Source organism: Leucoraja erinacea, chromosome 3, assembly GCF_028641065.1.
Source record: "Leucoraja erinacea ecotype New England chromosome 3, Leri_hhj_1, whole genome shotgun sequence".
Taxonomy (NCBI): Eukaryota; Metazoa; Chordata; class Chondrichthyes; order Rajiformes; family Rajidae; genus Leucoraja; species Leucoraja erinaceus.
Window position 1 is genome coordinate 37,859,170 of NC_073379.1, and position 21,432 is coordinate 37,880,601.

The 21,432-nt window shown below is 42.7% G+C and overlaps 1 protein-coding gene across 1 annotated transcript; it reads right to left on the reverse strand.

The window, feature by feature from the left end:
* Window positions 1-853: 853 nt before the first annotated feature.
* On the reverse strand, window positions 854-21,025 carry LOC129695474 (neuroendocrine protein 7B2-like). The gene is made up of 6 exons (XM_055632450.1): window positions 20,889-21,025; window positions 20,194-20,419; window positions 15,436-15,585; window positions 11,781-11,893; window positions 4,112-4,165; window positions 854-1,208 (listed from the first exon to the last, which is right to left on the reverse strand). Exons 2-6 carry the CDS (start codon window positions 20,390-20,392, stop codon window positions 1,113-1,115), a joined length of 612 nt encoding a protein of 203 aa, XP_055488425.1. The 5' UTR covers window positions 20,393-20,419; window positions 20,889-21,025; the 3' UTR covers window positions 854-1,112.
* Window positions 21,026-21,432: the final 407 nt, after the last annotated feature.

Genomic DNA, 21,432 nt, shown 5'->3' on the forward strand with positions numbered 1-21,432 from the left:
TCCGTTCCCCTTGTGGCCTAACAACTTGGATTAGTGTGGCCTTTCCTGAAGACCGGCCCGCAAGCGTGGCGTGGACTTACCATCGCGGAGCGGGGAATCCTGTGGCATTGCTCGGACCACGGGGCCTGTGGACTTTAACACCATGAAGCCGACTCGGGAGCTCCATGCTACGGAGTGTTCCGATCCGTCCCAATGCCAGAGTTTCCATCATCCCGACGAGAGGGCTTGAACAGCGGACCGTCGACAGAAGCAGTGCTGATGGTTCAAAAGCCCTGACCACCACGGGTAAACAAAGGAGGAAGATGACTGAACTTCATTACCTTCCATCACAGTGAGGAATGTTGTTTCCACCGTGGTGGATGTTTATGTTAAATTTATTGTGTATTGTGTTCTTTTTCACTTGTATGGCTGTATGGTAACTCAAATCACTGTACCTCAATTGGTGCATGTGACAATAACTGTGAACTTGAACTGTAATTCTTCATTTTGATTGAATGTCACTTGGCTTGGTTTACCTTGCATCTGCTGCTGCTTTCTCACTCAACAATTCCGTACAGACAGCAACTGTTGTCTGGATTGAACCCAGGTCTCTAGTGCTGCATGCGCTGTAAGGGAGCAACTCTACCGCTCTGCCACCCAACAGTTCAACCAGTGTTTGAACTTATTCAGTAGTAATTTCCAGAGATATGGAAAGTGTTAGTATCCAAATGGGTCTAAGCTAAAGATTGTCTCATCTAACCCAAAGCTCTAGATTTTAGAATTGGTAATATCCCAATTGGTCCCAACAATAAAAATGGAAACATTAGGATGACTGCTGGAATTAAGATTGAAATCAGTCAATATTTCACTAATGTTCAGGTGTTTATGTGCTATTTAATTTTTTATTTTTATTACAATTGCAGATTGCGATTAGCCTTGGTACAACCATCAAGGCACTCAAACTTGCAATATTTCTCAACTTAAGCTGCCAGCACTGCCAGAAACATGCAACAGATATATCTATTTGATACCTATGTATCAACAGTAAATACTATAGCTTTAAACTGAGATGTGGTGATTGATCCATATCTTATGCAATTAGTTGAGATGTTTCAAATGTTGTTACTGATCTACTAATTGGTACTTTTGTCCTCTTCAGAGAAATGAGGAGCTGACTTCTTGGCAACAACATTGTCGAGTCTCTTCCCTTGCAGGTATGGGTTCAGGCTCTGGAAATCAAAGGATTGTTTTAGTATTTGCTGTAATTGAAATTATTCCTTAAACTTTAGCAATATTTTCCAAAGCTCTGAATCCTGAGATACTCAAGATAGGGTTCTTGAGCTTAAGTGTTAGATTCATATAAGATCATCTTGATAACAGATAACTAAACAAATATTTGTTGCTGAAAATGCTGGCTAATACTCATTGAAGTTGCAGAATATATCTTGGGCTTATTCATCATTTGATTTCCCCTCCAGTATATCAGTTGTTTGGGAGACAAACATGATGTCAAAACGTATTTAAAGTGCAGCGTATAGGGACTCGTGCATTTTTGAAATCTTAATTGCCACGGGAGCTCTTAAGAGGATTCCTGAAATGCATTTGGAGACTTAAAGACCTGTCCCACTTAGGCTATTTTTTAGGCAACTGCGACTAGGCTGTCCCCAGAGTGTCGCCTGTTTGGTCGTGAGTCGTCTCATCAGTCGTCCAAAGAGTCGTAGCGTTTTTCTGGTCGCCGCTGGATTTTCAACAATTTCAAAAATTGTCGGCGACAATGGGTTGACTCCAATGAGCGTAGCTTGACTTCTGACATAGGTGCTGTTGTAGGTTGTCGCTGGTGTTGACTTTGGAGAATTCCATTGGCGACTACCTACGTTAACCGGCGACAGAATTGTCTTCAGTTGTCCGGTTGTTGCCGACGTGGACATAGGTTGACTTTGGTTGTTGTAGGTGTGGTCGTAGGTGGATGTCCTAATGGGCCCTGGTTGTCGGTAGCTTACCGTCCACTAGGGGGTAGGTTGTTGCAGCTTGTCGTAGACATTGTCGTGGGGGGTGTAGATCAGTGTCACTCATGTTATGAGTCGTACTTTGTAGCTATGCCCACTAGTTTAACAGAAAGCTTCTCTGCCTTTTCTCCCTCACTTGAGTTATGTGCTAAGATGAAGTTACCTATGCTGTAACGCTAATAAAGTCTTAGATCCTAATCACTGCGTGACTTAAGTTATTCCAACAGCAGAAGCTCAACAGGGGGGTCCAGTCGCTGTTTTTTTGACGATCTGCTACGATTATGACAGTCGCCTAAAAAATCGCCCAAGTGGGACAGGCCCATTAAGCACTGGTGAGGCTAGATTTGGAATTTTGTGGAAGGCTTAGAGTGGACATGGAAAGGATGTTTCCAGTAATGGAAGGTCTAGAACCAGAGGGCACAGCCTCAGAATAAAAGGACGTACCTTCAGAATGGAGATGGGTAAGTATTTCTTTAGCTAGAGGCAGGTGTTTCTGTGAAATTCATTGCTACAGAAGGCTGTGGAGGTATTTTTAAAGTGGAGATTGATCGATTCTTGATTATTAGCGTGTAAAATTACTGGGAGTATGAGGTTTTATAGTGAAAAGTACATCAGCCATGGTCGAGTAGACTCAAAGGGCTAAATGGCCTAATTCTGCTCCTATGTCTTATGGACAAGAGTTCAGCACTTGAGCAATGTTCATTCCATTAATTTGAAACAGTAAGCATTAATGTTACAAGATATCGGGCACACCTATAAACAAATATCCCTTGAGGGGATATTCCAGATTATGGGTCTCTAGGTTGTATAAGGAAAGGGAGGACACGAGCAGGCAACGCAGCACTGAAGGAGGTGGCAGCCTCCCACCATGCTACCCCTCTTCCTTCACCAGCACTCTGATCCAAACAATTGATAGCTGATATTGTTGGAGAATCGGTACTAACTTCTAATCTGTTCTGCAATTTATTTAATGAATATTAGAAGGCATTTGAAGCTATTTAATCACTTCTAGCATGTTTTATCTTTGTTATCGAGACAGTCTTGTACAAAACTAACCCTTGTGTTCAAGACCCAAATTGAGGATCTTCTGACAATTGTTCCTCAGTGTATGGCAGCGATAGTGAGAGATTCCACATCTTAAGTGGATATGACCCCATATATAAATGTACCGCAAGAACTCAATCCAATTAGTTTGGGTAGTAAATCTACGAGATTCTAATTTTACAGCTAGAAGTACATTCATTATATAATAAGAACAGAATGGGTTAAATCTAGACTTTCAAATGCGCTTTATACCAGTTTGGTGCCGATTTACCCCTTAAATATCTCTCTCCAAATATAATGGCTACTTGTTAAGGTGCAAGTTTTCTCCATGTCTTTGATTATACTGGTTCTGACCTGACCTTGCAACCAGCTCTCAGACTCATGGCAGTAGCACGTTATAGCCAGCATTACCTGCAGATCAGTGTGATTGTTGTTATTTGTCACAAATGCCTGACCTATTGCAGTGTTGAGCAATTCTTAAAGATAGGTCTTTTTGCTACACCTACAATGTGTTTCACATTAAAATTATTCAGCTTTAATGTTAAATAAAATAATTAAGTTGGAGATGGTAGTTCAAGCATGCAACAGCCTTGGGTGTATAATTAGATCCAACTTAATACTGCAACAAAGCTCCATATATAAATACATTGGAAAATGTATCCACCCTTTCTCACTGCCCAACCTAGCTCTTGGGACTACTTGGATAAAAAAATTAGGGGAAAAAATGTAAGCTATTTTTTAGAATAACACTTAATGCAAAACATTTTTAGAAAATTACAGAAAACCATGATAGGAAAAATAAATGGAATTATTTTTTAAGTTAACCAAGATGATTGGGTCAATGGTTCATCTGTTTTTAAGAATGTCTTTTAACTAAGGATTGAAAATAAGGGCAATTGTCTACCACAGAGTTACTGAGCATTAATTAATAGCCTAGCAGGGATTCAGAAACAGGATAGTGAAGCCAAGGTGAGAATTGGCCACAATCTTAATGAATATTGTCGCAGACTCGAGCTGAATGGCCTACCCTTGCTTCCATTTCATACATTCTAAGCACAATGAATAGTTTAAAAAAAAATTACCCTCTTTCTCCTCCTCGGTGCACTTCTCACATTTCTGTACATCACGCTCTTGTTCTGTGAGGGAATTTAGACATGTTTAAACATTCAGCACAATTTTATGTCTGTAACATGATAAATATTCTGAAATCTATGGTTTTATGTTCCTCGTAGATTACTGTGAGCTGATATAAATATCATACTTTATAGGACATCATATCGCAAAATAAACTAGAAATCTACTAATTTAAAGGCAGCACAGTGAAGTGGCAGATGGAGCTGCTGCCTCGTAACTCTAGTGATCTAGATGTGAACGAGGCAGCCTTCATTGTTGCGGGTGACTTCAATCACTCCAACCTGAAGACTGTACTCCCCAAATTCCACCAACATGTATCCTTCCCCACTAGAGTAGACAAGACACTGAACAAAGTCTACACCAACATGGCTGAAGCTTACAAAGCCATCCCTCTCCCCCACCTTGGTCAGTCTGATCACGTCTCATTGTTCCTGCTCCCTAAGTACTCCCCACTCATCAGACGGGTTAAACCAACTGTGAGGACAGTTAAAGTCTGGTCAGAGGAAGCGGACTTCACACTTCAGCAGTGTTTTGGAAACATTGACTGGAAGGCGTTTGCAGCCCAGGCCACCCTTGACTCTCACACAGACATTGATTCCTACACATCCTCTGTTCTGGACTTTATAAACTCCACCATCAATAGTGTCACCTCCCTCAAACAGGTGACCATATACCCGAATCAGAAGCCATGGATGAACAGCGAGGTCAGGCTACTGCTGAAAGCACGGGACACCGCTTTCAGGTCAGGCGATGCTCGAGCCTACAGTTCATCCAGGGCTAACCTGAAGAGGGGCATCAGGAAGGCCAAGCACTGCCATAAGCTCAGGATTGAGGAGCACTTCAACAACAACTCCGACCCCCGACGCATGTGGCAAGGCATCCAGGCCATCACGGACTACAGACCCTCCAACATCACCCCCACATCCAGCGACGCCTCCTTCCTTGAGGAGCTTAATCACTTCTATGGCCACTTCGACAGGGACAATCTAGAGACAGCCATCAAGGCTGTGCTACCTGCCGATCACCAACCCCTCACACTCACCCCCTACGACGTGTACGTGGCACTGAGTAGGACTAATGCACGTAAGGCTGCTGGCCCTGACGGCATCCCCGGGCGCGTGCTCAGGGCCTGTGCTGCGCAGCTGACAGACGTCTGGACTGACATCTTCAACCTGTCACTTGCCCAAGCAGTTGTCCCCACTTGCCTTAAAGTCACCTCCATCGTGCCAGTGCCAAAACACTCCACTGCGGCAAGCCTCAACGACTTCCGCCCAGTTGCACTTACCCCCGTCATCACCAAGTGCTTCGAGAGGCTGGTCCTGGCACACCTCAAAAGCTGCCTACCCCCCACACTGGATCCCTATCAGTTTGCCTACCGCAAGAACAGGAGTACGGAGGATGCCATCTCAACGGCACTTCACTCCGCCCTCTCCCACCTCGACAACAGAGACACTTACGTAAGAATGCTGTTCATCGATTACAGCTCAGCATTCAACACCATTATACCATCAAAACTGATCACCAAACTCGGTAACCTGGGCATCGACCCCTCCCTCTGCAACTGGATACTGGACTTTCTAACCAACAGACCCCAGTCTGTGAGGTTAGACAAGCACACCTCTTCAACCCTCACCCTGAACACCGGCGTTCCACAGGGCTGTGTGCTGAGCCCCCTCCTCTACTCCCTCTTCACCTATGACTGCACACCTGTACATGGTACTAACACCATCATCAAGTATGCAGATGATACAACGGTGATTGGCTTCATCAGCAACAACGATGAGCTGGCCTACAGGGAGGAGGTCCAGCACTTAGCAGCATGGTGCGCTGACAACAACCTGGCCCTTAACTCCAAGAAGACCAAGGAGCTCATTGTAGACTTCAGGAAGTCCAGAGGCGGCACGCACACCCCCATCCATATTAACGGGACGGAGGTGGAACGTGTTTCTAGCTTCAGGTTCCTGGGAGTCAACATCTCCGATGACCTCTCTTGGACCCACAATACCTCTACTCTGATCAAGAAGGCTCATCAGCGTCTCTTCTTCCTGAGGAGACTGAAGAAGGTTCATCTGTCTCCTCAGATCCTGGTGAACTTCTACTGCTGCACCATCGAGAGCATCCTTACCAACTGCATCACAGTATGGTATGGCAACTGCTCTGTCTCCGACCGGAAGGCATTGCAGAGGGTGGTGAAAATTGCCCAACGCATCACCGGTTCCTCGCTCCCCTCCATTGAGTCTGTCCAAAGCAAGTGCTGTCTGCGGAGGGCACTCAGCATCTCCAAGGACTGCTCTCACCCCAACCATGGACTGTTTACCCTCCTACCATCCGGGAGGCGCTACAGGTCTCTCTGTTGCCGAACCAGCAGGTCGAGGAACAGCTTCTTTCCGGTGGCTGTCACTCTACTCAACAACGTACCTCGGTGACTGCCAATCACCACCCCCCCCCCCCCCCCGGACACACATTATTTATTCAAATCGTTTGCTATGTCGCTCTTCCAGGGAGATGCTAAATGCATTTCGTTGTCTCTGTACTGTACACTGACAATGACAATTAAAATTGAATCTGAATCTGAATCTAGATAGGACTGATGGGGATACTCTGCTGGATCCATAGCCACTTCCAGTGTGTCATTTATACACTGTCTAACCAACCTTTCTCTACCCAGGGAACAGATTTCAAAGTTCCATGTAAAACCGAAGCAACCAGGGTTAATACTTGAGTAAGAGTGACTTGAAACATCTTCATCAACATTTACAGCACAAAAGTAGTATATTTCACCCATCTTCCCCATTCTGGGCTTATAGCACAGAAGGTTAAGGTATCCAAGTACTTTTTAAATGCAGTGAGGTCAGTCTCTCCATCACCCCTTCAGGAAGAGTTCTAGACCTTCATTGTAGATAGACAAAATGCTGGAGTATTCTCCAGGGAGCATCTCTGGATGGAAGGAATAGGTGACGTTTCAGATCTAGACCCTTCTTCAGACAGCGTCAGGGGAGAGGGAATCAGAAATATGGAAGGGTTAGGCGTCAAAACGAGAGACCTCGACCACTGAGTATAATAACCTTTTGGGTGCTACCAATTGCATAACTAAAATGCTGAAAGTCTTTTGAGTTACTGACCCCAATGCAATCTCCCCTTGGTCCATTTCATTAAAAAAAAAAAACAACCTTGGTTTTTGAGACTGCTATTGCTAGATGCACGAGGGAAACATCATCCCTGCAGCCATACTGTCAAAAATTGCACATTTTAATGAGATCACTTCACATTTTCCAAAACTCTGGAGCATCTGTGTACAGTCTGACATTGCTAAACCTCCCCCAATCCTAACAATTACTCCGGTGACCCTTTCAACTGTATGAATATCCTACCTTAGGGAGATTGGAACTATGTACAATACCAGAGGTAGGCTCAGCAGGACCCTGTGTAATTGCCTTGTGGTATCTATCTGTCTTCAAATCCTCTCACAAAAAGGCGACTATACTGTTTACCTGCATGTATAGTAATGGATCCACAAGGATATCCTCTAAATCTTTCATGGGCATGGACTCTATCCTGTTGCACTGTTGAGTATACTACCATTTATCATGCATTCCTTTACCTTGGTTGCCCGAACCAAATCTGTTACTTCACATCTCTGGACTGAATTCCATTTTGCACTTTGGAGCCCATTTAACCAATCCATTGGCATAATTTATTGCCAGAATTATATACTCCAGTCTCCAGTTATATTCTGGCCAGTAGCTCTGGGTTCTTACCCATAAAATCACCATAGCTCTATATTTTCAACCAGTAATTAAGTTTTATGGGCTAGCATTGGCCTTAATCTACCAATGACTCAACTTTAAAAATGGTCAGGCCTATGGTGTTAAAGAAATGGAAAAAAAAATTGCAAAATGGGAAATTAAGTTTACATGGTTTGGAATGAAGTCATTGAAACAATAAAACCTCTGCAAAATCGTATGATTGCAGTTAAAATCTGATCTTTTATGACTACTGCTTGCGATTTCAGCAATGGCAGTGGCTTTAGCTTACCAGACTAAATTTCTGGCATTCCCTCTCTAATCCTCACAACCTTTCTTTCCACCTCAAAGTGGAACAACAATGGCAGGTATTTCTGGGAACAATACAGAAGGTGCAGGATCAGTTTATTCAGAGGAAGAAAGATTCTAAGGGGAGTAAGAGGCGACTGTGGATGACAAGGGAAGTCAATGATTGTAAAAATAAAAGAGAAGACATATCATAGCAAAGATGAGTGGGAAGCCAGAGGATTGGGAAACTATTAAAGAGCAACAGAAAATAACTAAAAAGGCAGTACAGGGAGAAAATATGAGGTACGAAGGTAAGCATGCCAAGAATATAAAGAGGACAGTAAAAGTTTCTTTAGGTATGTGAAAAGGAAATAATTAGTTAAGACAAAGGTGGGTCCTTTGAAGACAGAAACAGGTGAATTTATTATGGGGAACAAGGAAATGGCAGACGAGTGAACAGGTACGTTGTTTGCGTCTTCCTTAGTGAAGACAGATCCAGTCTCCAGATGTACCAGTAGCCAGAGGACCTAGGGTGACGGAGGAACTGAAGGAAATTCACATTAGGCAGAAAATGGTGTTGGGTAGACTGATGGGACTGAAGGTTGATAAATCCCCAGGTCTGCATCCCAGGGTACTGAAGGAAGTGGCTCTAGAAATCGTGGACGCATTGGTGTTCATTTTCCAATAGTCTGAAGAAGGGTTTTGGCCCGAAACATTGCCTATTTATTTCGCTCCATAGATGCTGTTGCACCCGCTGAGTTTCTCCAGCATCCTGAACCTTCTATAGATTCAGGATAAATTCCCGTGGATTGGAGGGTAGCTAATGTCATCCCACTTTTTAAGAAAGGAGGGAGAGAGAAAACGGGGAATTATAGACCAGTTAGCCTGACATTGTGAAGTTGCTGGAGTTAATTATAAAAGATGAAATAGCGGCACATTTGGATAGCAGTTACAGGATCGGTCCGAGTCAGCATGGATTTACCAAGGGGAAGTCATGCTTGACTAATCTGGAATTTTTTGAGGATGTAACTAGGAAAATGGACAAGGGAGTGCCAGTGGGTGTAGTGTACCTGAACTTTCAGAAAGCATTTGACAAGGTCCCACATAGGAGATTAGTGGGCAAAATTAGAGTACATGGTATTGGGGGTAGGGTACTGACATGGATAGAAAATTGGTTGGCAGACAGGAAACAAAGAGTAGGGATTAACGGGTCCCATTCAGAATGGAAGGCAGTGACTTGTGGGGTACCGCAAGGCTCGGTGCTGGGACCGTAGCTATTTACAATATACATTAATGATTTAGATGAAGGGATTAAAAGTAACATTAGCAAATTTGCAGATGACACAAAGCTGGGTGGCAGTGTGAAGTGTGAGGAGGATGCTATGAGGATGCAGGGTGACCTGGACAGGTTGGGTGAGTGGGCAGATGCAGTTTAAAGTGGATAAATGCGAGGCTATCCACTTTGGTGGCAAAAACAGGAAGGCAGATTATTATCTGAATGGTGTCAAGTTGGGAAAAGGGGAAGGACAACAAGATCTGGGGGTCCTTGTTCATCAGTCACTGAAAGTAAGCATGCAAGTACAGCAGGCAGTGAAGAAAGCTAATGGCATGAAACAAGATTATTAAGGGATTGGACACGCTAGAGGCAGTGAACATGTTCCTGATGTTCGGGGAATCCAGAACCAGGGGACACAATTTAAGAATAAAGGGTAAGCCATTTAGAACAGAGATGAGGAAAATCTTTTTCACACAGAGGGTTGTGAATCTGTGGAATTTCTCTGGATGCTTTCACGAGTTAGACGGAGCTCTTAAAGATAGCGGAGTCAGGGGATTATGGGGAGAAGGCAGGAACGGGGTACTGATTGTGGATGATCAGCCATGATCATATTGAATGGCAGTGCTGGCTCGAAGGGCTACTCCTGCACCTATTGTCTATAATACCTGTTCCCATAACTATTGCTGCCCAAAATTGCCAATCTAAATCCTTCCAAATGATTCAGTGGTCAAATATTAATTAAAGAGAATAATAGCATTACTGATATTTTCAAGAAAGAGTTAGATTTTGCTCTTAGGGCCAAGGGATATGGGGAGAAGGCAGGGTATTGATTGGGGATGATCAGCCATGAATGGCTCGAAAGGCTGAATGGCCTACTCCTGCACCTATTGTCTATAATTAATGGGAGCATTCATAAAGATAACAGCGAGAAACTGAAGCAGACAGGTTGGGAGGAGTCGCAGGGCCATAACATTTTATGAAAGCTACCCAAGGCCAGCAGTAGGAATTTGATGTATTTTGCAATTTTATGATATCTTATGATATTTGAAAATTCTCTACTGGAAATAGTATATTTCCTTTCAGTTTTTCTATATTCTATATATGTCAGCCCAAAAGATCCAGTTGGACACAATGTACTTACGTAATTCAATTGGAAAATTGTTCTGAGGGACTTAAATTTAAACCAAATGTATTTGCCTGTCCATGTAGCTTGTCCATGCATTGCTCAAGATAATTTTACAGATTATGAAGGTTTCCAACCATGTCACCCATCCTTTTTCTTCAAAGCTGCTGCCTGACCCACTGAGTTACTCCAGCACTTTGTGTCTACCGTTGGTGTAAACCAGCATCTGCAGTTCCTTTTTTCTACTGTGAATTTTGTTTTACATATAATGGCTTATTAATAATTTGTGACATGTATCTGGCAAATATACATTGTATCACCATCTCCCTGCTTTCAAATATTGAGTCTCTTACACGGCATTAGCACCATTACTGTTTAAAGATATGTTACTTGTCTTTTTCTGTTGTTCTAACTTTGAAGATTTTTGGCTACACACCCACTTTTTGCTTGTCATCTTGAAAGCTCCTCATCCTTCAGTACAGGTTCAGATCCCTTCTAATTATTTATGGAATCAGCATCCACCAGATACTAAGAACAGCGAGGAAACAAGTTTTCATCTCACAATTTCATGACATGTAGTACTATGACTCACTCAGCAGAGGGAGTCGTTTTTGCCATCTGGCTAACCAAATCCTCATATTGAAAATTTCAATGGTGCAAAACCTTTGACGATTAAAATAATAATAAATAAAACAATTTGATTTGAGTCAAATGGTCAAAGGTTTACACAATCACAATTAAATTTGTTTATCCAAATAAATTAACCGAATTATGTAGTCAGAACCGGGTTATTGCATTGTCTCCAAGTTCATGGATTACGAATGCCCAGCTTTTTGGAGACAGTGGGATAGATCTGTTGGCTGCACGTATCATCTGACTAGTGGGATTGGAACATTTCCATGTGCCTTTCCGAGCTGCAGCAATTGGGAGCTGGGTTGAGCCGATCATAGCTGGGAGCGTGGAGCAGACTCACTCACTGAATCAGCGAGGCCAGCAACCAGCCACTATTCCTACACCTGCTCCCTCTACTGTCACTGCTGTTTCTGTGATCCTCTCCAACACACTGTTTTTGTTCATTTTTGACATGATCAGTTCATGTTTCAAACAGTTCTCAGGGATGGAGACCTGGGACTTTATGTCGTTAGAATTCGAAATAAAGTAAAAATGGAATAGATTCTCGTACTTACCCATTTCCTCTTTGCTGGATAGTTGTGCTCTGAATTAAAGAGGCTTTGATGGGTCTGGTATTCATTGCTGAATTCAGCTGTGTCAGGAATATGTTCTAGGCATCCGTCGGAAGCTGAAAACAATCATCCACATTGTTTCATTATTGAATGGATACCAGTTTAACATCAGTTTAGTTGCATTCAGTCAGGGGGTTGAATATTGCTGCAAGACCATAGGTTACTGCAACTCCTTAGAGCCATTGAGAAGGTATTGGTGGGCAATTGTCTTGACCAGTGCATCTGTACTGTGCTGAAGGTACAGCCACATGGATGGGAAGCAGAGAACTCTGGATTTACAGTGCATTCAGAAAGTATTCAGACCCCTTCACTTTTTCCACATTTTGTTACGTTACAGCCTTATTCTAAAATGGATTAAATTATTTTTTTTATCATCATACACAATAACCCACAATAAAAAAGTGAAAACAGGTGTTTAGAAATTTTTGCAAAGTAATTAAAAATAAATAATTGAAATATCCCATTTACATAAGTATTCAGACCCTTTATTCAGTACTTCGTTGAGGCACCTTTGGCAGCGATTAGTCTCAAATCTTCTTGGGCATGACGCTACAAGCTTGGCACACCTGTATTTGGATAATTTCTCCCATTCTTTCCTGCAGATCCTCTCAAGCTCTGTCAGGTTGGATGGAGAGCGTTGATGCACAGCTATTTTCAGGTCCCTCCAGAGATGTTCGATCGGGTTCAAGTCCGGGCTCTGGCTGGGCCTCTCAAGGACATTCACAGACTTGTCACAAAGCCACTCCTGTGTTGTCTTGGCTGTGTGCTTAGGGTGGTTGTCCTGTTGGAAGGTGAACCTCTGCTCCAGTATGAGGTCCAGAACGCTTTGGAGCAGGTTTTCATCAAGGATCTCTCTGTAATTTGCATTCTCTATTCAACTTTCCCTCTATTTTGACTAGTCTCCCAGTTCCTGCCGCTGAAAAACATCCCCCCAGCATGATGCTGCCACCACCGTGCTTCACCGTAGGTATGGTATTGGCCACGTGATTAGCGGTGCATGGTTTCTTCCAGATGTGATGCTTGGCATTCAGGCCAAGGAGTTCAACCTCGGTCCTTTTGAACATCAATATTTACCATCATTTAAGATAAAATACATAGATTTGTTATTTTGTGCACTGAAGTGGATGCTCTCATATATTACCACATTATATTCCATCTGCTGTAATCTCCATGTCAGGATGGTGTGTGACTTAGGGAACCTCACTGGTGTTCGCACCCATTTGCCTACATAAATGATGGAAAACTACAGGTCTGGGCAGAACTATTGTAAACCCTAGTATATCAGGTGGCGTCGAACTATCGCAGCCTCGCCAATCTCTCTCATATGTTTCTTTAATTGTTTTTAGTCTGTTGTTTTAGTGTATCTTTAGTTTTGTATTATGGGGTGGGGAGGGGGGACTTTTTAAAAAATCTCTTTCCCCGACTGAGATGCGACTTTTTCCATATCTTATCTCCGTCTGCACTCCGGCCTAACATCGTGGAGCTGGTGGTCCCTTTGCTAGGGATCGACTTCGGGAGCTCCAACTGTGGGAGCCTGCGGCCAACATCGTGGAGCTTACGATTCCTTGTCAGGGATCGACGGGAGCTCCAACCACGGGAGCCTGCAGACTTAACATTGTGGAGCTTGCGATCCCTTGGTTAGGGATCGACTTTGGGTGCTCCAACCGCAGGAGCTTTGATCACTCTGATGCGGGAGCTTCGATTGCCGGCTGCGGGAGCTTCGATCTCCCTACTACATGGTTCGACTGCTCCGACCGCGGGAGAAAAAGAAGGAAGAAGATAATACATTATTGCCTTCTATCCCAGTGCACTGTGGTGGGTGTTTATGTTAATTTTTAAGTTGTGGGTCTTGTTGCTTTTTTGGTACGTATGGCAAATCAAATTCCTTGTATGTTTTAGCATACTGGGCTAACAAATTAATTACAATTACAATAATGCAATCTGTGGATAACATGATGTAATTACCGTATGCAAACAATAGAAAATGAGTGAATGTCTATAGATCATTTATTTCCCTGGTAAAGGCAGTCTTAATGTTGGCCTCAATTAAGTAAACACAGTAAAAACAGTTAACCATGCCAAAGGAAGAAGGGTTTTAAATACCAGCCTGACCATAATTACAAATAAGTAGATACATGGTTACTCAATATTCATTTACCAAAAAACAAAAAAGACCCCTCCTCCCCCCCGCCCCCACTTCAAAGAGGAACAACAAATAAAGAAATGCACGCATCTAGATAGATCACCGTATGAGACGCATTGTCTGAATTTTTGGATGGGCATGAGGATCCTCTAACCCATTCACCTAATCATGCAGGAAGCCGATACACATCATGAAGCTGGGACTGGGTGGAGCCAGTGTTATGGAGTAGTCTGTCACGTGGTCGAATATGATACAAAAGTTAGTGATAGTGAAGATGGTTATGAAAGATTGCAGCAGGATCTGGATTGATTGGCCAGGTGGGAGGAGGAATGGTTGATGGGATTTAATACAGAAAAGTGTGAGGTGTTGCGTTTTGGGATGTCAAACAAGGGCAGGACCTACCCAGTAAATGCGGTGTTTGCGGCTAGGATTCTCGGGCAGACTCGCTTGTAGTTTTAGTTTGAAGAAGCATGGGGGAGAGGTCACAGCTTTCGACCATGCACGAGTTTCACCACGAGTAAGATCAAAATGTACTTATACAAGAAGCGGTTTGGATGAATATCTTACTGTTTTTACTACTACAATAAATAAACTATTAATCAAGAGACTGTTTGGAAGATTTATCTTTCGACGGCATTGAATGTCTCGTGGAGAGCTCGGGATTCCTTGAAACTATTCCTTGAAACTGTCACTATAGACGGCCTGATTGTAATCATGAATAGTCTTTTCATTGACTGTATAGCACGCAACAAAAAAGCCTTTTCACTGTACCTCGATACAAGTAACAATAATAAACAAAAGGAGCAGAGGAGCCCTCCCGGCCAGAGAGCCTTCCCTGGTCACTGGGATGATACAAGTTGAAAGGTTGAAGACAATTAGAGTGTGTGTAGCAGTAACAATGCAGACAGAAATACTTGGAATGGTTTGGGGTGAGGTGGGAATCTTCTAAAGGTGAGCGGCAGGTTTGCAAGGGTAATTTCAGAGGCAACTTCCAACAGGATTAGTCAAGTCTGCAATACGTTTCTGCTGGGGCAGGTATTGGATTAGGAGGACATTGGTCATAAAGCTGGAGGCAATGATCCAGTCCTGAACAATAAAATTAACCAACTTAGGCAAACACTCAGACCCGATGCCTTCCTGACACCTGTATTAATCATCAGCATTAACCAACTTTCCACTGCTGAGCCAATGCTGTTTTGTTTTTAAATTCAAAAAAGATATTACTTGGGATAATGCACTCATCAGTTTCATCATTCCAAATTTGAACAAATATTCAATTATGAGCTAATCCAGGATGAACCATAGTAAATTATTCATCCTAACATAACACCACAAACAATGTATGACATTGTAAAATACTTCACACAAATTGGGAGTTAGGATAAATGTCCAAACATGATTTCATTTCTTACAGTTCTGTTTGAAGTGGAGAACATCCCGAGGGAATTGACTTACCTTTTTTCCCCAGTGGACAGGGGTTGGGTGGGTCTGGGTAGCCTTGGTCTTGATTGAAATTCTTTGGGATGTTATCCCCTGTCAACTCAGCCACAATGTTGGGGATGTTGCCGTAGGGGCCCAGGTGCTGCAATCCTTCATGGGCACCACCTAAAGAACACACAATAAATTAATGCAGTGTCTTTATAGCCTGAAGAAGTACTTTTGAAGGGTAATCACTGCTCTATACACAGGTAGCATTCGTCTAATGTACAGGACGTTCTCCGTCCACTTCCTCAGACCCTTCTCAGATCAGCTAACTCTGCAAAGGTAGGGATCACAGGGATAGAAGAACTGGCGAAGAAACATAAATTACCTTTGAAGAGATACCCATCTGAAAGAAAATATGGATAAGATGATGATGTGGCATTTCAGCACCAATAATTAAGTGCCTGCTAAAAAACATTGCACAGTTGACTATACTATACTTTCCTTGGTCATTAATCTTGGGGAGAATTGGAAAAAACCTGGTATTGAATGGCTGCTGACTTTTGCCCAGTTAATTCTGCTCTTTTGATGTTTCAGCAATAAAATGCTTGGAATGAAGTGGGGGGACAAACATCAGCACTTCTTCGTAGTATGTTGATTCTTCTCCATTTTATTACAAGCATTTATTCTTTTATTACTGAAAGAATGCTTTACCCTCTTGTGTTCTGTTGGAGATGCTGTCTTCTAGATGAGACATTAAACAGGCCTATAAAGTATGCCAAAGCAGCATTTCATAGAAGAGTGGGGGGGTTATTCATATTGTCCTGACCAACATCTATCCTTGAATCACATCATTCATTAAAAAAAGGGCATTATCATTCATTCTTTCCTCTGGAGGCTTATGAAGGCAGGAGCATTGGGAGGGTATTTAAAGAGGAAGTAGATAAAGTTTTGAAAGCTCAGGGAATTGACGGTTATTGGAAACTGATACAAAAGGGTAAATAATACATGGGGCAGCTCAGCTATGATCATACTGAATTGCAGAGCATGTTTGTGGGGCTGAATGGCCAACTTATGCTCCTTTTACTTTCTTTCGACTTTGAGGGACCTTGCTAGTTCAACAAAGAAACTGACAAGTTACTAAAGAATCCCAAATCCAAAAAAACATGAATGCCTTCTTTGAGGCAATTATATTGGGCAATAACTGCTGACCTTGCCAATGACACCCATTTCCTGCAAATTAATAAGAGTCTTGCCATTCTTTTTCTGACGTTACTGCGACTATAATTCAGAAAGTGTGACATAGGGCAGAACGCAGTGCCAAGTTCAGTGCCTCCATGTAAATGCATCCATTGAAATATAACTGTCTCTGACCAATCCCATGTTCTAGTTCTGGTTTTGGAGGGAAGTTTGATATAAAGGGGGTACACAAAAATGCTAGAGAAACTCAGCATCTATGGAGCAAAGGAAATAGGCAACGTTTCGGGCCGAAACCTTTCTTCAGACTGATATAAAGGGGGTTGTTTTTTTATGGGCACGTGGAGTTTTCTGTTTATATATAAAAGGTTCTCATTCTAAATGAAATGTGGTATCTCTCATGCTATACTTAAACAGGCCTAATCCCAAATCCAAAAGCACAAATGGGTAGATATCACCACCAAGGTGATGGAGCATCAAAGCTAAGTGATGCTCAAGGTCGTGAAAAAAATTGTTTTGAAATGATCCAGTGACATCAGACAATCATTTTAAAGAAGTCACAGAAATAGTTTTTGATTATACTAGTGGATGACGCTTTAATATTTACAGCATTGTTTTTAATTGGGATCCTTGTTGGCTGTTTACGTTAACAGAAAAAGGCCTTTCTCAGCAAAACAAACAAGTATTGCACGTTACACAAATAGTTACGTTATCCCCGAGTCAGATCAGGTCGGAGGGAGTTCCCCCCGCCACGGGTACCATGTAATCTCGTGCTACCTGCTCCATGGTCGGATAGTCGGCGACTAAACCGTCTCCCCCACCTGGTTTGCCAGGTGAGGAGGGGGCTGTGGACCCCCAGCAGGACCAAAAACAAGACCTGTCAAAGGGCGGATGAGCTTTTACGAGCCAACGGCCATCCACACTTCAGTAGAAGTTGCGATCACTGTCGTACATAGCATTGTAAGGAATGATGATAAAAACACACACCAAAAATCGTTACTTCCAGCGGCGGAAGTCCGCAGGAACTGGAGGACAGAGATGTGTGGTGCGTCCGTCACCGTTCCCGTTGGAAACCAACACCACTGTGTTGCTAATGTTTTCAACGATGATGATGATGATTACACAAGTGCAATATGTATTTGCCTGTTAAATTACCAACTAAAACATTTAGGCTTAAAACAAGAATCAAAGCCAAGCTAGTTTGTCACAATCTATATCATTACAATCCATTTCCATTCAATGTGGGATATATTCTCTTGTGATATAACATGCAAACCACAACTTCTTCCAGGATATGTAAAAGGGTGATATCTTGAATGGTATGGGCCTTCCCAAATTGTGTCTCAAACTGGATGGAAAGAATCTCCAGGAGAAATTCCTGCCTCCAAATGGAATTGTGTCCTGATTGCATCATATTGAATTTGCAATATCCAGAGGAATGAAACCTCCCATCCCAGAAATATATTTCAGTCCTGATGTAAAGCAAACAAGACAGAACAACACAGGGATAGTGACTACATCAGATGGCAGTTGGTAAACACACAGCGCTAATTCTCCTGCAGGTGATTTATAAATTCGTAAAAAAATAATGTAAAGCCGAGTCATTAGAATGAATTTGTCAAATCTGAGCCAGGACACTGGAATCTGCCTCATGACGATAACAGCTACTACACCTATGTCCTTGGGTGCTTCACTGAAGCTGAATATAACAATAACTGAAGGATGAGCTGCATTGAAGACCTCATTGAAATTGAAAAGCTCCATCAAAAAAAAAAAGACACAAGGAACTACAGATGCTGGTTTACAAAAAGAAACTATTTGCTGGAGCAACTCAGCTGATGTATCAGCATCCCTGCAGAACAAGGACAGGTGATGTTTCGGGCCGGGACCTGATTGTGGTGGTGGGGTGGGGGAGGGGGAAGAAGAAAGCACGAAGAGAAGTGGTGAGCAGGACAAAGATCGTCGTGATAGATGCGGGTGAGGGGGTTGATAGGTAAAATATCAGCACGTCGACCACAGCTAAGATTCCTTTAAAGGTGCCTTTTTCTCACCTGGTTAAACACCTGCAAGAAATTGCTTTATGTCTGTTTTAGCTCTAATCGCTGCATATAGAAAGGACGTGATTACAATGCAACTAGTTATGAATAGATTTAGACAGGCAGAGATTGGTTTCCTTGGAGTGGAGGCACCCAAGGCTGAAAATGGTGCAAGTATACAAAATTAAGAGATATAGTGTAGACACCAAAACAATGTTCCCTCGAAGCAACAGTGTCAAAAACTAGAAGGCATAGGTCAAGGGTAAGAGTTTGGAGGAGCTTGGAGAAATTATTTTTTCACCCAGAGGCTGGTTGGAACCAGGTACTGCATTCCCTGGTAGCTAGGTGGAAGCAGAGACTCTTATGATGTTCAAGTATTGTCTAGGAACACTTGAATTGCCAAGGCAGAGAAGGCTAGACTATATGGTGGGAAATTGGATGAATGTTGTTAGGTACTTGATGATTAGCATGGATAGGATGGGCTGAATAGCCCGTTTGTATGTTGTTTGATTGCATGGCATTTTGAGATGTTTTATACTCACTTAATCTGGAGCCTTGCAATAAGAGATAACACTCTCCGAGACAGATACACTCTTTCAGTCCTGCATGATGTGCCAGCCTGGATTTTGTGCACGAGTCTAAAATGAGATTTGACACCAGAAAATCCTACCAAGAGGCGTGTACCACTCACCACGCCATGATTGCATTGAAATTGTGCCTGTGCCCTTGAACCTGTGTCCACATGATCAACCAACGTGTGTAGGGTGCTTTCAAAAGCATTTCATCTTTAATGTTATGTGGAGCTGCTTGTTCACAAGTAAAGAAACTAAATTACTGGCAGTACAGTCACAACATTTATATCCATGGAGATGCAAGCCGTGGCCAGTTATTTTTTGCTGTTTTGGGTTGTTTAGTTGCTGTCAGCATTTACCCAACCACGCAAAGATCCAGAATATCAACTTGTTATTTTTCTGGACAAATAAAATGACCCTAGTCATCCTTTCATAAGCAAACATGAACTGCTAGAGGAATTCAACCGGTCAGCAAACTCCTGTGGAGGGAAAATGGACAGATGATGTTTGGGGTTGGAACCCTTCTGTTGACTGTACCAACTAGAAATATCATCTGCCCATTTCCCTTCCACATAGTCTGCCTGACACGCTGCGTTATGCAGCAGTTTGGGATTTTGCTCAAGATTCCAGCAGCTGCAGTCTCTCGTGCTTCGAGCTTCTTTCACTGGCAGGTTTAGTGAATCATTTGAGGATAAACTGCTTCTTTTGGAAAGGAACAGTTAACTATGTCAGTGAACAACTTATCCGATTGGGCAAATGTTGAATAGAAATGTTGTGCTACCCTGATGCACACGTTTTGTCATCCTTTCCAGCTTTAAGGCACTTCCATTTTTTCTGTACTTCCCTATAAACAGTTTGATTTGTTTCCTGACATTGCAGTCACAATAATTTCTGTGATTTACTTTTATTTTATAAATGCAAATTATCTAGGAGTTGTTTGCTACCCAGGCACAGAATAACCCAAGCCTATTGCCTGTATCCTTTACCTTCGATGCTCTGTGGCCCAACCAGATTTGTTGCTTGATGAGCTGGGTACTCGACTCGAGGCCGAGCAATGCCCAACTGCTCCATGACTCCATGCAGCAACCGCTGGATATCGGCTTCAGTCACCTTGTCTGCATCCTGAGAGCTGTGAGCAGAGGCCACGGCCAAGCCGACCAGTGCCAGCAGAGTTACCTTGAACATGACAGCTGATGGCAAAGTCGTGACAACCTGCACAGGGAAAGAAAATGCAGTCAGCGGGAGAATTCTCATCCAGTGTAGCAAAACAAAAAACAGCACTGTGATCAATTATACATAAGAGCATAACAATGAATTGGTAGTCTAAGTATAAAGAATCAGAACAATAAATATTACTAAATAACAGTAACTGTAATGCCATATAATAACCATATAACAATTACAGCACGGAAACAGGCCATCTCGACCCTTCTAGTCCGTGCCGAACACATAATCTCCCCTAGTCCCATATACCTGCGCTCAGACCATAACCCTCCATTCCCTTCCCATCCATATAACTATCCAATTTATTTTTAATGCATCCATTTAATTTCCATATTTCAAAATAAATTACTTAAAGCAGTTACTACAATTGTTTTTGAAGCAGAATGCTTGACTTGCTGTTCGATGCAATTATGTTAGAGTTAACCTGTTTGCACTGCGTCAGTGAGACAGGAATTACCTTTGAGGAGCTGGGATAGTCTGGCTAATGCGTCCTTCCAGAAACAGATGGCAGTGTTATTTTTGCCCTTAGTGCTCGCTCCTTTTATCTGCTGTGAAGAACGTAATTGCTGCTGCCAAGGCAACAGGGCAATGACATCACCCACCTCAGAGGAGCAGATGCTGCAGTGGCTTTCAGGCTGTTTACATCAGTCGCAGATGAAGGAGAGGACGTGTGCAACGTCGCTGCTGGGTTGTGCATACACATTTCAGCAAGAACACACAAGAACCTTTTCATTCCCTGCAAAATGTTCAGCCGGTTTATTTAAAATCCCAGCTCATCACCAAGTGGCATATGTCTGAAAGGTAATCAACCCCTTGCAGCCTCTGTAAGAGATGCTGGTTACAACATGGCAGCGTAATCAGTGGCTGAAAATATATATATTTCAATATTCCTGGCAATGGAAATAAACGGGATCGAAAACGGCTCCTATTGTGAACACAACATTTGAAACATAAAGAGTATGGATTTTGGAAATGTTGCAAAGCTCCACTACAAGCTAAAA